At 37.8% G+C, this 23,778-nt stretch overlaps 1 protein-coding gene across 1 annotated transcript; it reads right to left on the bottom strand.

Annotated features, from left to right (window-relative positions):
* Positions 1 to 11,963: 11,963 nt before the first annotated feature.
* Positions 11,964 to 18,497, bottom strand: LOC139743153 (kelch-like protein 28). Its single transcript, XM_071653663.1, has 5 exons — positions 17,492 to 18,497; positions 16,669 to 16,814; positions 15,240 to 15,683; positions 14,508 to 14,716; positions 11,964 to 12,811 (listed from the first exon to the last, which is right to left on the bottom strand). Exons 1-5 carry the CDS (start codon positions 18,329 to 18,331, stop codon positions 12,648 to 12,650), a joined length of 1,803 nt encoding a protein of 600 aa, XP_071509764.1. The 5' UTR covers positions 18,332 to 18,497; the 3' UTR covers positions 11,964 to 12,647.
* Positions 18,498 to 23,778: the final 5,281 nt, after the last annotated feature.

Genomic DNA, 23,778 nt, shown 5'->3' on the forward strand with positions numbered 1-23,778 from the left:
TTTGCGCGTTTTATCGACGTGAAACAGTCCCACTTGTTTAAGGTAGCAGTAATTTTTAGTGTAGATTATTATTGAACAATTTGCCTATAAAATGCTATAAGTTAAATACACTTCTTGTATTAACTCTTTTCACTGAATATCATGAACGCGACTGAACCCGAGAGAGCGGAGCGAGTGAAGGGGGAGGGGAGGGTGTGGGAGGGGGGTGTCCCCCTCCCACGGTGAGAACTTTTTGCATTTTGATGTTGCAAATGGTGCAATTTGATGCATGTTTTTGCGTGTTTTAACGAGTTGAAACAGTCCCACTTGTTTAAGGTTGCAGTATATTTTGATGTAGATTATCATTGAACAATTTGCCTATAATATGGTATAATTCAAATACACTTCTTGTATTACTTCTTTTCACTGAATATCATGAACGCGACTGAACCCGAGCGAGCGGAGCGAGCGAGGGGGGAGGGGAGGGTGTGGGAGGGGGTGTCCCCTCCCACGGTAAGAACTTTTTGCATTTTGATGTTGCAAATGGTGCAATTAGATGCATGTTTTTGCGCCTTTTATCGACGTGAAACAGTCCCACTTGTTTAAGGTAAAATAGCAGTATATTTTAGTGTAGATTATTATTGAACAATTTGCCTATAAAATGGTATACGTTAAATACACTTCTTGTATTAATTCTTTTCACTGAATATCATGAGCGCGACTGAACCCGAGAGAGCGGAGCGAGTGAAGGGGGAGGGGAGGGTGTGGGAGGGTGTCCCCCTCCCACGGTGAGAACTGTTTGCATTTTGATGTTGTAAATGGTGCAATTTGATGCATGTTTTTGCGCGTTATATCGACGTGAAACAGTCCCACTTGTTTAAGGTAGCAGTTTATTTTGATGTAGATTATTATTGAACAATTTGCCTATAAAATGCTATAAGTTAAATACACTTCTTGTATTAACTCTTTTCACTGAATATCATGAACGCGACTGAACCCGAGAGAGCGGAGCGAGTGAAGGGGGAGGGGAGGGTTTTCAGACCTGAAATTCAGCGATCTGTTGCAAATTTTTGGTGCAATACTTTTTCATCGAAGTGATAAAATCACGGAATTTAGCTCTTATTCCGAATGTGCACCATCTGTGTGTATGCATAAAGTCTAGTGATGTATATAGAGGAAGGGGGATTCCTCCTCCCGCTCGCGGAGCTTTTGCGTTTTTAGAATTGAAATAAAGCGATCTGGGTATAGCCACAGTCTATACTTCTATGCATGGTGGAAGGGGGGGGGGAGGGGCGGGGGAGCAGGGAGAAGGCGTGGGCGAGTATTATCCCCACCCTTCCCTTCCGATCGAGCTTTTGCCTTTTTAAGGTTGAAATTGAGATATCTCATCTACGCATTTTTGATGGAATCAACATTTGGGAAATACACACACACACACACGCACAAACTGATGGGGGGGGGGCTGAGGGAGGAAATGGTCGATTAAAAGGGGAAATTCCCCTTATACATGAGGGAACCTTGAGTTTTTCGGAATATAAGTGATAAGTCTTGTGCACTCAGAATTATTCATAATTTTTTGTAAATCTAAAAAGTGTACTAGGCTAGGGAAAGAGGCACAGAGGGGGAGGGTTTGGGAGGGGGTATCCCCCTCCCAAGCACGAGAGATTTTGCATATTTTGAATTGAAATTCAACGATCTGGTGCACACTTTGAGTGAAATATTCAAAAAAATATCTTATTTGATGAAAGGTTGCAAAGGAGACCCGCTTCATGTGCATGCATATACAGTATACACGCATTTTTTTTTCCGCCTCCCAAATCCCCGGTCCAAATCTTAGGGGGGCGATCGCCCCCATCGCCCCCCCCCCCCCCCCCTGGCTACGCCAGTGATCCAAAAGTTCCTATCCAAAAGCTGAGGTCCATGCTATAAGGCTATACGTTATGGATTATGCACCTGGTCCAGTGCACCCATCTAGTCCTAATTGACACGTGATGGATATTATTTATATAGACGGATGATAAGGACACACAAAGACATATGTTTACTATTTTAATTCCATCGATGTGTGGGTCTTTGCAATTGATACCTATCATAATGTCTTCTTCTACTTTTATCTTCCAGTTCGTGTCAAGAGTGGATCTCATCGATACAATGTATTGAAAATAACTGTCTTAGCGGTCTGCAGCAATAAGACTACCGGTACTGTGTACAGTATTCAGATTGAAGCCAAACCAGAAATAGCCATGGCACGCCAAATGTGCACTCAAACGAAACAAAGCAAAAAACAAACATACTTCAATGAACACAGTGAAAGAGAAAGCTAACTTGAATATTAAACATACAGAGTAATGCTAAGCAGGCAAAACCATAATGTTTTGATCAAAATCAAACTAAAAGATCAGTAGAATCATAAAATTCATAATTTTACATGTACTCATGACTTGAGCATTAATACTGGGTACAATCAATTGAACTGGGCTGGTCAATGAAACTAGCTCTCTCTCTGGCTACAAACTTATGTACCCAGGTGAGAAAAGTCACCCATAAGGCCCTATGGAAATATCATATCTTTTGATAAAAAAAACAAACAAACATTGAAGAGTAAGTTGCAGCTCAGTGAAAATTTCACATGACCCATGTCTCTGCCATCACATGGCTAGGGCTATACCCAGCACTCATATTTGATGTCACTAATTTCATGCTTTCATGTTCATCTTCTCCCCAACACTTGAATTCAACAGTATGATCCTGCATACCTATCCCGGACCTATCCAGACTGGTAAAGCCAGTATCTTCTTTCCATTTCAAGAAAAACTGTGTCACTGGTAAATTCTGTCACGGAAGGAATCAAGTAGCAACCAAGAAATGTCAGTCACTTGACCTTCAGTGACAGTTGTGACTTACCCTATAGCAGCCTGCGTATATTCTAACTTTCTTGATTTTTCCCCAAACTTAAAGGACAAGTTCACCTTCAAACATGTGGAATGAGTGAATGCAGCAATATTATTAGAACACATCAGTGAAAGTTTGGGGAAAATAAGACAATGTTCACAAGTTATGAATTTTTAAAATGTCTGCGCAGTCACTGCTGGATGAGAAGACAACTACAGTGTATGATGTCACTTGCGTACAACTACATAAGAAAAATATAAAGAGAATTTCACAAATTCTTATTTTTCGAAAAACAGTGCACATTTCCTCGACTTGTTGCTGAGGTATGTTAAGGGTAATGTTATTCCCTCTGCCTTAATTCTGAAAGAGGCAAGCCAAGCATTCTTTTATTATGCGAGAAAAGTGAAAATATGTTGAATTTTCTTTGTTTTCTTTATATCATTGTACACATGTGACATCACAAGCTGTAGTACTGTAAAAGTGGATATTTTCACGCGACTAATTTTTTGCGCTCGGCGGGGTAAGAAGAATTTCGCATGTTTTTAATTCCACGGAATCAAGACATCAACTACTGGAACATATGGCAAGCAAAAAATATTCGCGTGCTTTTATTTTCGCACTAGTTTCGGGTTGCACAAAATGCGTGAAAATTTCAACACCGCAAAAATTTCCACTTTTACAGTTGTCTTCTCATCCAGCAGTGACTGAGCAGAAACTTCAAAATTTGTATCTTTTGAACGGGTTGTCCAGTTTTCCTCAAACCCTCACTGATGTGTTCTACTAATATTCCTGCATTCACTCAATTCATATGTCTATAAAGGTGGACTTGTCCTTTAAATACATTTTGTTATATATTGTGTTTAAAACTGTTTAAGTATAATAAGCTAAACTCTGTAAAGACCCTATTCTTTACTTTAAAAGACTAAACCTATGCATTAAAGTCTCTCTCTTTCTCTCCCTAGTTTATCATTATCGAACATACTCCTCTCTCATCCAACTTAAATCTAAATATTCTTATCTTCTACAAATAACATAATACACCACTACACAATTTCCACAAATGAATTACATGTAGTATACAAGACTGATAAGAAGACAAGACTACAGCCTCTGTGATCATAAGCAGAAGAAAAATCACATTTATTGTGTTTCCAAAATGGGAAACATGCAGCTATACTCTTGCGATCATTAAAATGGTGTGTGATGTTTACCAATAACATACATTTTATCCACATTTACTGTATATGCACATGGTGAAAAACAAGCAATACATATTATCAATTAAACTAGAGGATAATAAGTATCACAGGGCAATGCAACCTGCAGCTGGAAATGAGGAACTGAACTGAACAACCTACTTTAATTATATTTTTGGGCCTCGTGTCATAGTTTCCCCCCATCATTATTATTAGTGATCCTAGGAAGCTGTAGTTAACCCCTCAAGTCTGGGGGTATGGATCATCATGTTGATATCATGAGATTGGCAACTCTGAATTGATTAGTATCTTACACTGGAGAAGCGTTAGATGAAACTGGTTAAATTCATTAACCCTTCACAAAATAAAACAGAAACACTAGCTTTAATATTCTTATATGCATTGCCAATTTAAGGATCAGTAAAACATTTTGGTAAATCACAGGCAATCCTATGACCAAAGAAAACATTATGACCGAAGTAGGGCCTGAATGAAAGACTTTTTAAAAAAAATTCTAAGTACCCCAAGATATACTATAGCACTGAATCATGAAATTATAATAAAAAGATACATCATGCAGCACCAAACCACTGATGTTTTTTCATGGGACTTGATGGGATATTCAAGAACTTTTGCCCATTTGGGAGTAAGACATGGTGATGTACACACAATTCAGATTATTCTTTGACCTACAGAATAAGACAGAGGGGCACTGTACAGTTGTTGCTTCTTTATTGTTTCATAACAACAGCCAGCACTAATATTCAGTTGTTCTCTACATTTTAAATACAAAAAAAAAACAAAAAAAAAACAACAACAACACCATAATTGATAGCTATGCTACTCCAGATAATAGTGAGCATAAAAAGGTACACTTTCAAGTTTAAAAGAATGGCTTGTTGACATCTAAATTCTAAAAAGTAGTATCTCAGATATTTATACCCTTCAAGTGATATAACAAGACAGGAGTAATGTGACAAAAAGTTAAATTAAGGCAGGGGGCTGAGATGTTTTCAACAAAGCATAATACACGGTGTTACCCTTTTCAAAGAGCATAAACAAGATAAAAATCTGCAGTTTAACTAGAATGCACCATTCCAGACTTTGTGTAAAGTAAAGAGAAGACAAACACTCAAAATTTCACTTCAAATATTATGGTTGTAAGTTGAACTTGTGCATTTAAGCTTCCTGAATATACCCTACATGAACAGTATACTCCATGTTATAGTCCAAAATGTCAGAGAAAAACATTTTTATACAATTTTCATATAGTGTATAAAATGCATGTTGGTTAATAGACTTCGTAACTGAATTCTCTCGACAGTTCATATCAGCTTGTAACTTTAATACTATGTGATAGAAACATTATACACGTACATAATGTGTATGTGTTGTCGCACCTCACACTGGAGAATTCAAGTAAAATTAAACACTCATGAAAGTGTTCATCAAATCTTGCTGTGAAAATAGCAGCACATAAGACATTTGATTCCTTTATGAACAACTTTTGAGGATGAAACTTCTTAAAAAAAAAATCAAGTACCTTTGTCAACAAACTTTTAGAAATCCACGTTGGTAGTTCACGCATGTATCAGTTCTTTAGAGTGTCTGTGTTGCTCTTCTTTTGCTGCTCCATACATTTAACCCGTTGAGGACAATTTGATTTTGCCACAACACGCAATTCCCACAGACACCTGCCCGAGTATACTCGGGACTCATCCTCAACGGGTTAACATGGATTGTTTAACAAACATTCAAAAGAAACCTAGAGTTGGTTTAAAGATTTTGCCAAAAAAAAAAGAAAAAAAAGAAAACTACCTGTGCAGTATGTCCCCCAAAAAATTACAATCTGATTTTGCTTCGTAACACCAAATATGATTAAACCGTCTAAATGATACTTCAGGGTCTTTAAATATAACATCTTAGCTCTATTTTGCAGAAAAACCCACTCAATTTGGTTAAGTAGTCACAGAGAAATGTGTATTGTTGTAAAGCATGTCATGAGTCTGATTCTTCCAAGTTTAGCACTTGGATGCTCTTGGAACTGCATATTAATGTGTAAACACAATAGACAGAACTTGGAGGGAAGAGATTCCTGACATGCTCTACAAAAATCCTCACTTCTCTTTGACAACTGAAGCAAACTGAATGGGGTTTTCTGTAAGATGTGGGCAATGAGTCATAGTTTCATACCCTGAAATTGTGTTTGGATTGATTAACTATTTTTAAAGTTATCGTTGCGGAAGTTACCATTGTAATTTTTGGGGGGGACATACGGGTATAGAGTTACCACTCTACTTGAAAAGTCTTGCAAACACATGTATAGAGTGTAAGAAACTGGAAAATGATAAGCATCTTGACTTACAAGACAGAGAAGAATTGAAAAGTCTATCTACAACCATATTTTTGCTTTCTTAAGTCAAAGTGACAACATATATTGCAGTGAATATCACAATAAGACAAAATGCTTATTGCATGACAGATTATGAGACCATAAGCTCTCCCAATTAAAACATTTATGAATAAACACAAATATACTTTACTCTTTGCACATGGGGGGGGGGGGGCAAATGAAGGTGTTCATGAGTTCAAATGGTGTGCATGTACTTTCTTACAACTAAAAAGTCAGATCAACTTAATAAGGACAGGCAAATCACCACTATCTTACTTATGAAAAATACCCACATTAACATCACATGAAACCACCATTGACCAGATATATTTGCAGACAATATGTATCATATACATAACATTAGCTTAAAGAGAAAATTCAAAAAAAAGATGAAAAATAATGGACATACTTCACAAATCACGAGAGACAATAAAACTCTACTCACAAGTTTCTCTCTCAGGTAAACAAAACTATTTCAATCCTTTTCATTCCATTTTTTTTCAGTCTGTGTATGCACTCTGCACTGAGTACAATATGCACTCTTAAAGCAAAGTGCAGGACTACATCCATACAGACATCTGTTCTTTCAGGTACAAAAATACTGCAAAGATGTTTATCTGCCAGAAATATTCTCCCTTGAGCTAGAGAAATGAGGTTTGTAGGACTTCCATAAACACAAACATACAAAGTTATGAAAGGCACATGTGACATTATTTGAATGCATTAAATATACAACAGCAATAAACGTATATCTCTGTCAAATCCACAATATCTAAAAAGATAAAAGTTGTCTTGATACCATAATGGCATGCTACTTTGCATTACAGTAAATATCATCTACACACAAAGTGACCCTTTAATTGAAACATCTAGAACATCTTCACTAAAAAACCAAACAAACAAAAAAACAAGGCAGGATTGTGTACTGTGTATTTCAAAGTCATTATATACATGTTGGAAATTCACTATAATATTGGTATAGAAGGAAATAGAGGAAACACTCACTAAATATTCCTTCTTTATATGCTACGTTATATCCTGAACAACTGCATGCTATATTGTCAATGCATTAAAATATTCCCTTATCAGATCCCACCATAATTCAGTCCTTTGACTGTAAATATAATTTTGTCAATTGTAGGATTCTTCCACTGTATGAATTTATATGCAGAAGGTCTTAAATCTCTCAATGGCCACATCTGTAAGTCTCTGTGAGGGTCTGCATGTCTGTTTGTAAAACAGCACTAAAAAGGTCATGAAAAAATAAAGCAATTCCAACTGATCATCACGTTGGCAGAACGCGTCATTCAATTACAAGTGGCCATGACAAGGTGCCAATAATATACAATGTAGTTAATTGATTGAGCTTGTGCCAGCACAGTCATTCACATTCAAAAAGATTATGCATTACTGCCTACATTCTAAATTGCAAATAGCAATTGTATTATCATCCTATGCCCTTGTTGCACTAACACACACACACACACAGACACAAACATATGCATAACAAAAAAGTTGATGAGAAATCAAGTTCACAATGAACTGACAGCAGGTAATTGAGCAGCCCTCTGAAGACTGCAGGATGTGGTCATCTCTTCATCTGATTAGCAAATTTAAAATCTATGAAAGTCAGAACAGTCATGTGCAGGAAGCAAAATCAAACAAACAAAAGAGGAATGCATTCACACACATCTATAGAATTTTGTATGTGAAATCAATTCTGCTCTCTTTTGAACATGATGAGTATGTATCATCATCACACATAAAATAACTATGATCATGCGATACAAACATACATACTCTCAGATATACAATGACAAATTCTGAGGAGCTAGTGATCTACCTGAAGTATACTGAGCACATAGTACAGACATGTGATTGCATTCACCTTTATTGCCTCAAAATACATTGAATAAGTCACATCAGACCACAGTCAACGAGCAGAAACTCAAGACTGGGAGTCTGGAAGACTGACAGGCAAGAGGAACAGCATCACGTGAAGTGCTAGTAAGATACTTAATACCAAAGACGCTTAACTGATAAGACAGGAAAGTGCGCGCTAATCCTGTACAAAATAAATGGACAGCGCGCGGCCCTTATGCGTATGACGCACATCACCTGAGACCACTCGGTTAATTTCAAAGACAGCGCGTCTCAGGTGATGTGCGTCTTTGCCTGAGACGCGCTGTCTCTGAAGATGTTGTTGTTTATCAAGCGTCTTTGATTGTGAGATCATGTTGTTGCCAAATTTTTACCTCCACGAAATAATCCTTATTACTTTCAAATCTCGTTCTTCAAAATAATCCCCTTTTATCGAAAAAAAAGCTACGACTATAATTTTTAAATCTGTTTAAGATAATATAAATACCATGACCTTTGGAAATGAATGATGTTTCTAGGTCACAAAAATTATACTGTTGCATAAATAACAGCTTAAATACAGTATGCAGCAACAGAGTGCATGCTACAGCTAGGTATTTCTTTCTTGTGAGGCAAACCCTTCCATGACATATTTGAAAAATTTGACAACCAGACCATGGTTCATGATGCAGCTTTTTCTGCTTGGGCACATTCATATCTCAGTCTCTTAATATCTATGTCACAAAAGGTATAATATTAAAATACATGTGTGCGTGCTGCGGACTGGTCAAGCATATCTATGTACTTTTTTAGAAGTATAGCAACACAGCTGGGGGGAGGGGGGCTGCAATATCCATGACTTTGTCAATAAGCAGCTTTGAGATAAAAATCATCATATCAGGGCAATTACCACCAAAGGGCAATTGAGTAAAGATTAGGGATAGGTTTAGGGTATAATGGTGAGTTAGCGTAGGTTTTAGGTGAGTTTGGGTCAGGGTTAGGATTAGGGTTAGGGTCGGGGGAAGGGTTCGGGGTAATTGCCCTAACTCCCAAATCATATTTGTCTATATATAAAGCTTGAAAGCTGACATATCTCAAGACTCATGGAGTTCACCCCCGCTCATTACAAAACAGGACATACTACACATAATATTTTGACTTTAAGGCAACAGATTAGATTTTATCCTCATTACTTTTTGATCTCTTTCCACATCATTTCAGAAGGGAAGTACATTGTATTTGCACAAAACCCAACACTGTACTCTTACTGAGTTGCAAAATATCAACTGATATTCATATACAGTAATACTCAAATGTGTGACACAAAACTCAAAGCATGCATCTGCACACCAGCAAACAAGCAAAACTGGTGAACATCTAGATCTTTCATGCAAGTTTTAAGCAATGCTTCATTTCATTCCTTGTCACCAGCCACTGTATACCCATTACATGAGCATTTTGTGACATTGATTACAATGGCTGAGGACTCCTCATTTAATAGGCTTTTTACAGAAATTGCATCACATAAGTTACCATGGCAATAACTAGCCTCATCAATCAATTTTATTACAGTTAATGCTATGACAATCACATTTACTGTAAGTGAAAAGTGTTTGCAAATTTGTCAAGAGGAAAAAAAAAAACCTTGATAAAATTGAGCCCATGACTCACTTTGCTCATGTAACTTTCTAGCCTATCTTTCTGCATTTCTTTATGCAAGGGAAAGGTTTACAAGGAATGGCAAAATTTGTGTGAAACTTATGCAACTATGAATTCCATCTAATTATGGATCTTGGTAATTAAATTCTGTTCATTGGGAAATTAAATTCTGTTCATAATAAAAAATAGCATTATAAGTGTCATTTTCCCCCATTTTATACAGTAACGTTACAGCAAAAGTGTGTGCACTTCCTTTGCATTCCCTCATAAGCTTCCAGGAACAATATATACTCCGACAGCATGTAATATCCTCTCATCAAATATTTTGACAGATAATCATTGTGGAATGCTTGAATGATTTAGCCTTGTGACTACTTTCTATAGTGTACTTTAAACAGGCCATCACTAACTTCAAACTAACTTTGAGTGTAAATGCAACACAGAAATAAATAAGTTGACTAAAACATTGTACCACCAGATGCCAGGAATTCATGTTCCCAATTTATCAAACAAATAATGCACTTTGCACAATTACCATCAGGTGTGCACAGAAACAATCCCCTCCTCGTAACATCATTAGTTTGTACACTCCATCTGACTTCATGTATACGAGATAGTTCATAAGATGTCTCATGCTGCTGACTCCCTGTAAAAGTCCTAACGCAATGGACTATTTATGCACTATAAATGCCGTAATACTTCAAGCACACCAGGTGAGATTTCCATTATAAGATGTGTGATGAAAAAGTAATTTAATAGTTAAAGTTGACACTGATAAATAGTCATATGAAACTTGAATAAGATAAACTGACAAAAAATATAAATGACCTGCAAAGGTTCTGGCAAGAAGATTTTAACTAGTTCTTTACACCTTGAATTATGAATGAGGAACAAGAGATAACAGCATTTTGTAGTAAATGTTGAAGAGTACCAGTACCTTTACCCTGAAAATTCAAGTTGATGAGAAAAGAACACACAATCTACTCTCCTAAAATACTAAGAAACTAAAACATTTTGTGCAAACATTGTTCACCTTATCATAGTTTGTAGTGTGCTTGTAGATACAGTGTGTAATATACATATGTATGAGGAGCTGTTATTACTGCATGACATAACACACAGAATGATAGAAGGTGCAATGCTCCACACATAAATGTGGACAAAATTGAAATAAATCTTTCAGTGCTTCTCAAAGAACCTGAATGAATATGTGCAGAAGACAATACTGTGCATGAAAATAGCAAATAAAAAGATAAATAAAAATGAATAGATATATAAATAAATAAATGATGACAGATAGGGGCAAGAAATAATTCCAACTCATTATTTTTTCTTTTTCTTTTGGAAAGAAAGAAAAAATCTCCATTTGATCACAATTTAAATATACTTCACATTCACATGGTGAAATTCAGAAAATTGAAGAAAAAAATGCATCGCAGTTACATGAAACAGATTTGTCTCCTATTAGCTAAATATAGTAGGTGTTTTCTGAAGACAAATGAAACAAATGCAGCACACATTATAACATGCAAATTTTCAATCCAGTGAAACATTCCATACAAGATTATAATGAGTTTGTGTAGACAATCTTCTAGTCATGTCATCCTCATCTATATCCAATTTATCATTCCCCCTGATTCTGATCACAGCATAAAAAAAGGAATTATGTGTTCATAAACATTTACTGCAACAAAGAGAGTCAATTGCTTTCTTTCAATTCTAGAGGGACATAGGTTTGTGCATGTAGAAGCCATGAGTGCAATGTCATACACGTGATATTGAAAGGGGAAAAGACACCTACCATGATGGTTATTGCGTGCCATGGCAGATGATGTATATCTACATTGCAATGATTAAATAAAGTCTCAGTAAACTGTTACTTTTAAATAACTCGGTTACTTCTCAAAACATGACAAAACAAGCATGACTTTTGTGATACTGCATTAAAGTTTCCCATGAAAGAAATCCATGCTCATTGTCATCCAACAAATTACTTCATAAATGAGTGAAAAAAAAAACATCGCAAACTAGACACAATCTATGGTATGGCACTGAACACTGTAGGGAATTTCAGTTTCAATGTAAATGCATCTTTCTCAGAAAAATTATTTGCACCTTCCTTTTCTGCAATTATATGCATATTCCCCCTATGCTATAATCAAGTCAGTGATCTGATATAATCACAAATGACTTGAAAATCATATCAACTATTCAGCAAAGAGCTGATCATTATGCAATCACCAATCTCATTCAGTGGCCTGCTACGGCATACATCCTCCTCAAATTATAGACTACATAGTATGTCTTGGATAGCCACTCAAATATTCCATGCTCAATATGAGCATTTGGCAAGTTGGGCATATACCTGGCTGAGACTAGTGTTTCAATACGCCACTTGCCAGTTGTAGTAATGTCAGTCTCTACTGTGGTTATTACTCCTCTATACTTTGCTTCACGTACCATTTCATGACTATTTCCTACATCACTGCCCCGTACATAAACCAGTCATAAAATATTGCTTGTGAATATCTCTTCTGAAGTACCATCATGCACCTAATAAATGTGTTCTCCTGTACAAAGCTGATGATGTGAAGATGTGGTATTGCTGTGCAACGTCAAAGTGGGAGAAATATATGTGCATTCTGCACAGTTCCCCTGTGACTCTTTACTCACAAGGCGGCAAAGGCAAAGTTACATCTGCAATTCAGCATAGCCTTGACCAGGGTCCAGGTGTCGGTGAATGGATCATACCGCTCCACACGGTCCAAGTATGCTGCCCCTGAGTGCCCTCCAGCTGCATAGATGTGGCCCCCCATGACAGTGACACCCAGACCTGGTCAAAAGAGTAGTGGTGTAAATTGGAGTATATATTCATTTAAATGTCATAAGGACTCTTGAACTAAATGGATGGAAAGAAAGACCCTGAAACTGCAAGAATCTTTACACCTTTATTGCCTTTGCACATACCGAGATAATGAACAAACCACAAAACCATGTTTTCCTTTGTAATCAGAGCTGAAAAAATGAATGATTGAAGGGTCAGTTTTACTAATGCATCACAATTATAATAATCAAAAGGAACTTCGAAGTGACACACGATCTCACAGATAATCCCATTTCAACAAACTATCATGGTGGCCTTTGATGACTGAATATCATTTGCCAAGCTTTAAAGACAGCCAGTCCCTTTTGCATGCAAATTTTTGAAAAATTGGTGAGAACACTTAGGTATTGAAGAAAACACTATTTGGAAACCTCCTGTAAATTTTGAACTCAAGAGGGTCTTTGTTTGTTTAGTTAAATTGACCATTAAGATTTGAATAATTTTTTCGTACTACGAAAAAATTACAAATCTAAACTACTACTACTAGTCTAGTTTTACAGACCTGTGTGATGCACTTAGTTATACATGTAGTTCATGTACAGTGTAAGTGGTGTGTTGTTATTTGCCATTGATAACAAAGTAAGAGAAGCTAGTGAATTCTTCTTTTCTGACAGCTTTAACATGCATATCTGTTGTTTGAGGTATAAATATCATATTACAACCACAGGAGGATTAATGTATGCAGCTGTGCCTAGTACACAGAATACGTTACGGTGAGCGTTTGGTGCATTATTTGAATTTTAACGCCTAACAACCTTCAAATATCACAGAAATGTTATAGATTTACAATAGTCTTGTCATTGTGGTGGAATATATCATGTTCTGTGCTATTTGGGAAGGAAAAGCAAAAGGGAAGGGCCATCTTTAAGCTTACACGAGACTATAGACTTACAGAAAAGGAATGAAATTATTTGCTACAGTCTTGTGTATTTGTTGAGAGCTTCGAGTTCTCAACCTCAGCTGCATTGAAACAAATTTTGATTACAATCAATCTTACAGTGATTTGCAAATAAGGATTTTAAAGGCTGAAAATTTCACATGGTAAAGTTCTCCAAGCAACACTAAGTCATAATCATAATGCCTGTATTTCTATAATTTCTCAGACTCATAGCATTTCAAAATTATGTCATCTTTTCAAAAATAAAAAAATCACAAAAGCTTACATTATTGATTTACACAAAGGAAATAACGTATATGCATGAAATTTGTTTCATTTTGTGTACCCTCTGAAGAATAGCATCTTAAAGGCCCAATAGCATGGGAAACATGGGCAGTCTGATTGAGTCAATCTTCATTTGCTGTCCATCATATATCAGGGTACATTAGAAAGCCATCAAAAGCACCTGTCAGCCACATGTTAGCGAATATGTGCATCGAAGCGTACATTCATCGACAATGATAGACTCCAATCGAGATTCTTTGGCTGTGTGTTCACTTACACAGAGATCAGTCATAAAGCTGAGCACTGTACACAATTCATTACGGGGATTCTCGAATATTTCTGAGCTGGGCCAGCCTTCCGACTCCGTGGAATTCCCACGCTATCGGGTCTTTAAAAGATGCACCAAAGCAGAGATGACTTGCAACAGAGGGCCACTACCTTTGAATGAATCCCTCTCTAGCAAAGGTCACCATCTATATTTACCTGTCCTTGGTATTCCCATGGGTGACATGCTCTTCCAGCTGTTCTGATGAGGGTCGTAGCGTTCCACACTGCTGAGGTACTGCTCCCCGTTGTGGCCACCAACAATGTAGATGAATCCGTGCAGCACAGCCACCCCAAAGTTGATACGCCTGTCATTCAGAGGTGCTGCTTTCTCCCATGCATCCTTGTCTGGGTCGTACCGCTCCATGCTATTCAGCAAAATGCAAGATCACAATACAATTGAGGCAAAGGTCAGGAAAGTTTACCAACTTGTTTACAGCTGATACCTGTATGCCTCTACAAGTACAATGCCATATTGCTCAACTAACCCTAGCTGCTCAAAGCATGTGAAGTGCTAAACTTATTTACATACTGCCCATATCTATGCATTTCACTGCTCTGTACTACACTGCCACAAGCACTGTTGCAATCATGTGATATATTTTCTAGTTCATGGCATCAAAAGTGAAATTTCAGTCCTTCAAATCAAACTCTTTTAAATACCGATAACTTTGTTGTGTTCTGCCCAAAATCTACAAAGACAAACAAATTGACAGCAATTACAGATTGTATGGAAAATCCACTCCAATTAACACTAAATTGGGTTGTAGATTTACTATCTCTGACTGATCACCCTTATGAGTGAGTGGGGAATGCTGAATGCAAAACTTCTCACTTTTCAAAACCACTCTCTTTCTACTTTTATTAGCCATGCACATCAAAACGACAAACCTGCTTAGGTAGTTAGGGCCATATCCCCCGATGGCATAGATCTTGCCATCCACGACAGCTGTAGTGAAAATACTCCTGGAGTCAAGCATGGGCGTGGCAGCCCGCCACTGGTTACTCTTTGGGCAGTAATACTCGACGCTCTTCATGTAGGATTCGCCATTGTAACCACCGAGGGCATAGATCCTGCCATCAAGCACAGCGACGCCATGGTTACTGCGGCACATGTGCATGCTGGCGACGGTGCTCCAGGCATTGGTTTCCGGCTGCCACCGCTCCACGCCATTATCATAGCAGCGGTAGGAGTTTCCGTTGCGTAGCTGGCATCGCACACCCCCAATGACGTACAGGTTCTGGTTGACGACTGCTGCTGCGCATTCTTGTCGTCTGCAGCTGAGGGATGCAACCTCTCTCCATGTATCTGTCTCTGCTTGGTAGACTTCCACACTGATGGAATAAATTGTCAAAAAAAGAAAAATACACTCATTGTACACCATACAGAGGTAATCCTTGCAGTATTGTAGTACAACTGTAGTCAAGTATTCTCCAAACAGCAAAGATTTTCGTATTTTACAGTACACATACATGTGTTTGTGAAATGCATCGCAAAAATACACAAAAAGTCGCACCTACATGTTATATGGTTGACTTTCCAGCCCAAGTGAAGATGAGGGTTTTGGGTCTGAGTGATCCATTTCAAGATTTCATTCTTTTCTGAAAAGTAACCCTTCTTTAATCCATATCTGAAGCTTGGAGGCTCCTCCATTTCCTACTCATGTGGTCCATAAAAGCATTCATGAAAACATAACATAAACATGGTAACATTGTGTCATTGATTACTTTGAAATAGTCGTGACAAGAACGACCTGTTAACATGTATGTCATACACATGTGCCATATACTGTATACATATCTTCTTATCCCTTAACAGCAATCCTTAATCCAATGGTTTTAAATCCATGTTTCGTCCTGCACACAATATGGAGTGAATCACTGCACTTTCACAAATGAAATCTTAAGGCTTTTTTCCTCAGGAAAAAACCCCAAATCTTGAGTTAAGTTTTCTATCTCTATTTCAAGTGGGTTGATAAACACCTGATTTTGACAATAATAGAATCATCACTACTGGTACATGAATCTACCTTGTAGTTCCTGCAAATGTTACACCCCTGCTGCACAGCTATTTGGTATGGCTCATCAATTAAGTCAAATTTCTATGCTCAAATAGAATATTTTCATCTCCATTCGAGACTTCTTTTTCTCACCAATTGTATAATAATAAATGCTACCAGCTTTAGCGGAGCATAAACATGGTGATCATATCCAATATCTGCAGATAACATGAATCAGGGCTTTGGTAAACAATCTTTGAAATTCAAATTAAATATTCATCAAGTACAGTTTAGTAAATGGTATGAGCTTGCCACCATACCTGTCAAGTGTTGCAAAGAGACCATTCTTTCCTCCAACAGCACACAACATGGAAATCTCTCCCCTCTTTTTCAGTCGATTCTTGATCTTCCTTGCAACAGACAGCCTGTCCTCAGCATTCAGGTGATACTGCAGAGCCTTGTTGACCTGTAAGAGCATGCATGATCATCATTCAAATTTAATGTCATGTCTTTTTAATTCTTACTTATGGCATGGGACCTGTTTTATAAAGAAGCATGTGTGAGATTTCCTCATGTTCCCTCTCTCCCTTGACTACTCAACAGTCAAACCCCACCACTTGCCAAACAGCCAAATGTGTGTGAGTGTGTGCATCTGTGTGTTAGTTAACAAGGAGTGGTACATGGCAGAATTAGTAGGACAATCAGACATAACAGGGCCGGATCCAGGAATTCTGTAAAGGGGGGGGGGGGGGGGGGGGGGGGGGGGGGGGGGTTGGGGGTGGGGGGCTCAACTAATATTTCTTGTGGCACTTCCGGGTTTCATTTCAGTTTTTTCTCTTCATTTCTTTTGATTTTAATGATGATTAAAGGGGGGGGGGGTGCGCCTCTTGCACCCCCCTCTGGATCCGCATCATTCACACATCAGGTCTACAACGGTAAACATACACTTTAACCAAATAACTTTTTTTTTTTTGGCAGTTTAGTGTGCTAAAAACAAGACACACTAGTGAAGGTGAGTGGATTCACAGCACACAATGAAGAAGAGTATCATCTCTTTCTGTGAACCGAAGAGTGCATGCTTGCACACATCCATGCTACACAGTTCTACAAATTCTCAATTTACAAAGCAACTGGGATACTCACCTGCTCCTGGCAGAGTGAATTCTCTTTGATGAAGGTGTGAGTCTCATACAGTCTTGTCAGTGTCTTCAAGGTGAGTTGTGGCAAGCGGACGCACTGCAGGAGTTTCCCCAGATAGCACTGACGTCTGTTTGGGTCGTAATTAAGCCAGGTATCCAGAGCACTGAAAACAACCTCTTCTGACGACACGTTCAGGTCATCTCGGGAGAGAATCTTGGTCAGTTCCTCAAAGTCGAGATGACAGAATTCCTCGCCCTGGCTGAGGTCCAAGAAATTAGCAGCGACAAACTTGTCAGCAATGGCCTGCAGATCCTGGCAGGCATGGACTTCAGCAAAGTGTGCAATACCAAGAGAGTTTGTGGCATGTAGTTGAGCCTGCAGGAAATCACAGCACAGCTTCTTCACGGACTGCATCTGAAAAAGATTTGCTGCTGGCAAGAGTGACTGGACATTGGCATGTGTGACTGCTATTTTTCCAGTGTAAGCAAAGTCCACCAGGGCATCTATTGCCGTTTTGTCAACTGACTTCAGATCAATCTCCTCCTTCTCGCTTTCACAGAGATTTCCTGTGAACATAGCCTTGAAGTATGGGCTACAACCCGAGAGCACAGCACGATGGACTTGGACTTTGTGACCATCTACTCTGAGGGTAACATCACAAAGATGACCCTGCTGTTGCAGAAAATGCATTTCACGCAGAACCATCCGAGCATGCCCCGGTACCTCACTGCACACAGCGCCGGAGCCGCAGGGCGAGGGGCAGCTGGCCTGCGGTCCACTACGATTGTCTACATCTCTGTTGCTGCTCTCCTGTTCACATCCTTGCTCACGACTCATATCCATGAAAAACCGGCAGCAGTTTCACTCTCTTAACAAAATCACGCTACATTTGTGAACGATCAACTAAATCATTGCATTCATCAAAAAGCAATACGCCATACCGAAGATGTGGTCACAGCCAGCAGTCTGAGCATTTCCATTCAATGTAGAAAAGGTATCCATGTCATTACTAGTATTGGGTCTTCTACATTACGTCGCCGTCGCGTTGGTGTCGGGAGTCTGCATTTGTAGTTTACGTGTGTGTATTGTGTACACAACACAGCTTGGATAATGTGTGCATTGCGCCCATTCGACATTCTGCGTGTGTATGCAATGAAGTAAATTTCTTCACATTGAGCCTGGCCGGATGCATCGTGTGTTTACGTATTGACAGTTGCAGGTATCACATGGATGGTCACCAAAAATTCTGTTACAACAAACAAACAAACAAACAACGTGCTGGCGACACTTTTCATACCCAATCCACGTAAAATGAGCAAGTAGAAAGATTACAGTAACTTCGGTCATGTTTATCATCAGTCTGGCTATTAGTGGCACCAGAGTTGAAGGAATCTACGTCTAATTGAGAAAAGACAACACAAATTAATTACGTACGGTACTCATATAGAAACTCAACTTTTCAGCTCAAAGAACAAAAAGAAAAGAGAGATGAGATTAAAAAAAAAAGGATGATAGGGCCTACTTTGACCTGCAGTAAACCTATATTACCAGTATGTCGACATGTCCAAAAATCAGCATCTCAGCAATGTCAGTCACAGAGAGGTGGATGGAGTCAGTCAGGAAGGGCGCTTGGGGGGGGGGGGGGGAGCTGAGATTTAGATGGATGAGTTGAGCAGTGTAAGATTGAAAATCAAACTTTTTTCCTGCACCTTTCATTTTATTATAAACTGATGTAGCATATTTTGAAATCCCTGAGTCATACCAATATAATAAGGAGAGGAATAGAGAACAATTACAATCGAACAGACAAAATGCGCATAAAATTATATAGGCCCTACATGATGTAGGCATACTCCCTATATAACCTCTCCTCTGAGAGTCCATTCATTCATGCATGCATGCATTCATTCATTCATTCATTCATTCATTCATTCATTCATTCATTCATTCATTCATTCATTCATTCATTCATTCATTCATTCATTCATTCATCATTTTTATTGGTCTATGTCAGATATAGAAATTTGGTTTCCATTGACATTACATTGAACCATAACAGTCACGACAATACAAACACATCTCGCATCACTGAGAATTACATATACTAGTAATATGTCCATGACAGGCACAATGAATACAAACAACACCCTATAAATCTATTACACAATTACAGGTATAGGATACTCGTACATATACAATTATATATCAGTTCTTTATATAACCATATACAGTATAACCCAAGCTATACTTTAACCCTTCCCAGACCTCAAAATTTTAAATTTACACAATGATGATATACTACTACAGACAAAACTTGTGTTAGAAAATTCAAAATAACACACACACACACACACACACACACACACACACACACACACACACACACACACACACACACACATGACTTACATAGGTCTCAGTTTACAACTGTCATAACAACCAGCACTAATATCAAGCATAAAACCCCCTGGGGTTCCCTATAGGATTAAATAAGTAGGCTACAAATCACTTCCAACATACAATGTATATATGAAAAAATACTATTTCAACATTTATACTTACAACAGTTACCCAAAACCCTTGGCTCTATAGCCCACACTTGAGAGAGGGAGAGACCTAGAGGAATGTGAAATTTATCCCTGGCCCATACTCCTGTTCCGTGGAGCACGTATGTGCAGACGAAACAAAAATCCCCCCCCCCCCCCCCACACAGCACACACACAATAAAAAAAAAATTCAAAATGTGAGTTACAGACAGAAACTACCAACAAATACCGGTAAACATTTCAATCAGGACAATAATGCCAGGCACTGCCAAATACTAGTATAATGTGTCCACAGCTGGGCGCAAAGTCAGATCCATTATGACTCTTCATCACCAATTTTCACCTTCATACTATAAGCAGGAGCGTGGTTACCACCTCTGATTTCACCCCCAACAGTCATGAAAACTCTAAAATACTATAGTAGAGTGTCAGTGGGTGTGGCAGCGAGACGACTGCAAAATTTATGAGTCCTATACACCATGCTCTACAAACCCTGAAATGACATGTTGACCGCAGGTACTAAGTACTATATGTATCGGAAACCTCATTTACAATAATCACTTAACTCGTACAACATCCTGCACATTAGGTTACAGACATGTATTATGGTTTATGATGTGAATACAATTCATACATTAGGCCCTACATACATAATTATGCAATTGTCAAGACTCCTGAAGAAAGGGTAGGACGCCGAAAATTTGAGTGGCATAAACTCTGATTGGCCAAAAATGCATTACCAGTTTGTTTCTTCATTATACATGTATATATATATATATATACTATATATATATATATATATATATATATATATATATATATATATATATATATATATACATACATATTTATGTATGTATATATAATTATATATATATATATACACATACATATGCATATATTCATATATATATATATATATATATATATATATATATATATGCATACATTCATATATACACTTCTGATTTTAATGATAGGAGCAGATTAGAAGATAATAGGAATGTATTCGCAGTCATCGGCAGATCTACGGAGATTTGTTAGATTGTTTTTCTTGTTATTATCCCTCTATTGACCTGGTACTTTTCCTACTATGGGCCTATTATATTAAAACAAAATGAACAAGGGAATAAGAAGAGTGCGAAAATTGGTCCGGTGTGTAGTCCTGATCAAGACAAGTAAAAGCCAAATTTAAATCAAAATCAAAGCACAGAAATCAATCCAAATTTCTCTTTCCTCGTTGTCCTTTTGTTAACAGCTTATCAGGAGCTTTTGAAGAATAGAAGAATTTATAGTTTTGATGCGGTTTGTAATAAAATTATGTGATACTGAAGTCATTATGTGAAGTCCTTCGGAGTGATGTGTTTTGAAACAAAGACAAAAATACAATTTACTGATACATACTGCATGATGTCCACGTCATATTCATCTTTTCTTCGTGTAATTTGTATTTATGACAAGCATGTTTGTTATTTCAGTATTTGTTTGATTTTCCTTTCCTTTTCTTATAGTCTCTTCCCACTTGGGCTTGAAACGCTATATTATGATCATTATGATTATGATTATGATTACGATGATTATTATTATTATCATTATCATCATCGTTATTATTATTATCAAAAGCTAATATTACCATAATTCGTGAAGGGGGGCTTAATAGTTGCATACTGTCATGTCAATACTTTACATAATTTGTTCTCACTTTTCGTTGTCATGTTCCTCAGGCAAATTTTCTAATAATTGTCATGCAGGACATACAGTCGTTTTGTGATACGAAGATTATAATGCATGCACGGAATCGAAATATCTTCGTTATAGCGAACTTAGCTTTTCGCCCTCTCTGCGTGCTCGCATGTAATAGTCATGGCATGAATACATTTCTTTAACAGTTACATCAGTTATATCATACATTGCAAAAATCATGCGCATGTGTATAATAGATAGGGTTACAGCTCGTTATTCCGAAGGTTCGTTATTCCGAAGGCTCTTTACTCCGAAGATTCGTTATTCCGAAGGTTCATTGTTCCGAATTTCATTTTCGGAATGACGAATCTTCGGAATTACGAACCTTCGGAATAACGCCACAAATTTTCGGATTAACGAACCCTTTTTCATTTTCGGATTTACGAACCTCTAGGTATAGGAAATTTGCGTGTTTCGGATCAACGAACCTTCGGAAAAACGAACCTTCGGAATAGCGAACCTTCGGAATAACGAACAGCACCCGTAGATAGTGACATCGATATCAATATCATTCCACAACTTACTCACATAGCCTCATGCAAAATGCATATGGTAACCTTACAATCTATGAGAGCCCGCTACTGCAATGGTGGCAATTTCTCTGCAAAAGTTGTTTTTGCTCTTGCATCATAACATTCTTTTGTCATACACGCAAGCCTCGACATGCAGAATTATAGAGACACGCCTTTGTAACCCTTACGTAAAACTGTTATATAAAAATCAACTTTTAGGTGAAATTGATGACTTGGTTAGAGTTGAATAATCTTCATGAAGCACATGACTTCAATTTTCTTTTTAATTTCCCCCTTTGTATCCCAATGGTCGCAGAAAATATAGCGACAACGACTTGAATACGATTTTGGGTAATGGCGCTATATCAGAGGCAGTATATACTGTCTGAATTCTTGGAAGATATAACTATGAGAATCCTGAAAGGAATTCTGATGTAGGGACCTATCATTCGGCGAGGTATAGTGCTCTACTATAAGGCATGCAAGGAATGAACTTGGCTTGGTCCCTGATGTTTGTTTATGAGCAACGTCAATGACATAAATAATATGAGAGGGAATAAACTTGGCTTGGCAGCTTGACAAACACAGGGAATGCAGAATATTGTCCTGATCATAATCCCGCATCGCGTCTCGGTTTGCCGAGCTGCCATCAAGCCCTTGGAAAACTGAGAATAAACCTAACATTGCATAACTAGCGTGTTTTTGACACTTCAATGGCTGAACAACCATGGCTCAAAATGTTTTCTTGTTCGACATTACTCCAAATATTACTTTGTATCTCAAAATAATGTTGCCTATATTCTTTATATTAATGTCTGTACTGTCAATAAAACATTAGACCAGTGGGATTATCATTTTATTCTATTCTCATGACAAATTTTATTTTTTCCAACCACATCCATTTGATACCTCAGTGTGTTTACCTTGTGTCAACTGATACTTCCGCTCTCTGTACTTGGTCATCATCTCTCATTTTTTATCCTTTACAGCTTTGCTAGTTCGCTATCTTGTATTACTATAAAATAGGCTCCATCATGTTTCTCGTGTTTTCGCATGCTTTGTTTTTCCACATTATCGCGCGATCATAATGCGTGATGCGTCATACCTAATGCGTTCAATAGCCTTGGATGCATGCATAAATAGAAACAGGATCTTTTTGGATTAGGCTTATCTGATGGAGTAGGACAGCATCACCAGCATAACCTTTTCTATCCTGCTGTTTACTGATGTACAAAAACCCGGTGGGTTACAAAATAATAATAAATTGATCCTCGAGTTGCCTTGTGTATAGCGCCTGCTTTGCGCGTAGTGGTAGCAAAATAACACATTAATAGTGTTAAATTTTCATAATCGTGCACTGCAAAAAGTCCGGTGTTAAATAGTGAACACCGAGCTGGTGTTAAATTTTCGGTGCTCATTTATGGTGTTAAATTAACACCTACGGGTGTCATTTCCAAATTTTAAACTGTTTTTTGAAGAGTTTCTTAGT

Source organism: Diadema antillarum, unplaced genomic scaffold (assembly GCF_040938485.1).
Source record: "Diadema antillarum isolate AM-2024a unplaced genomic scaffold, OU_Dant_1.0 seq00001051_RagTag, whole genome shotgun sequence".
In the NCBI taxonomy this organism is placed as follows: domain Eukaryota; kingdom Metazoa; phylum Echinodermata; class Echinoidea; order Diadematoida; family Diadematidae; genus Diadema; species Diadema antillarum.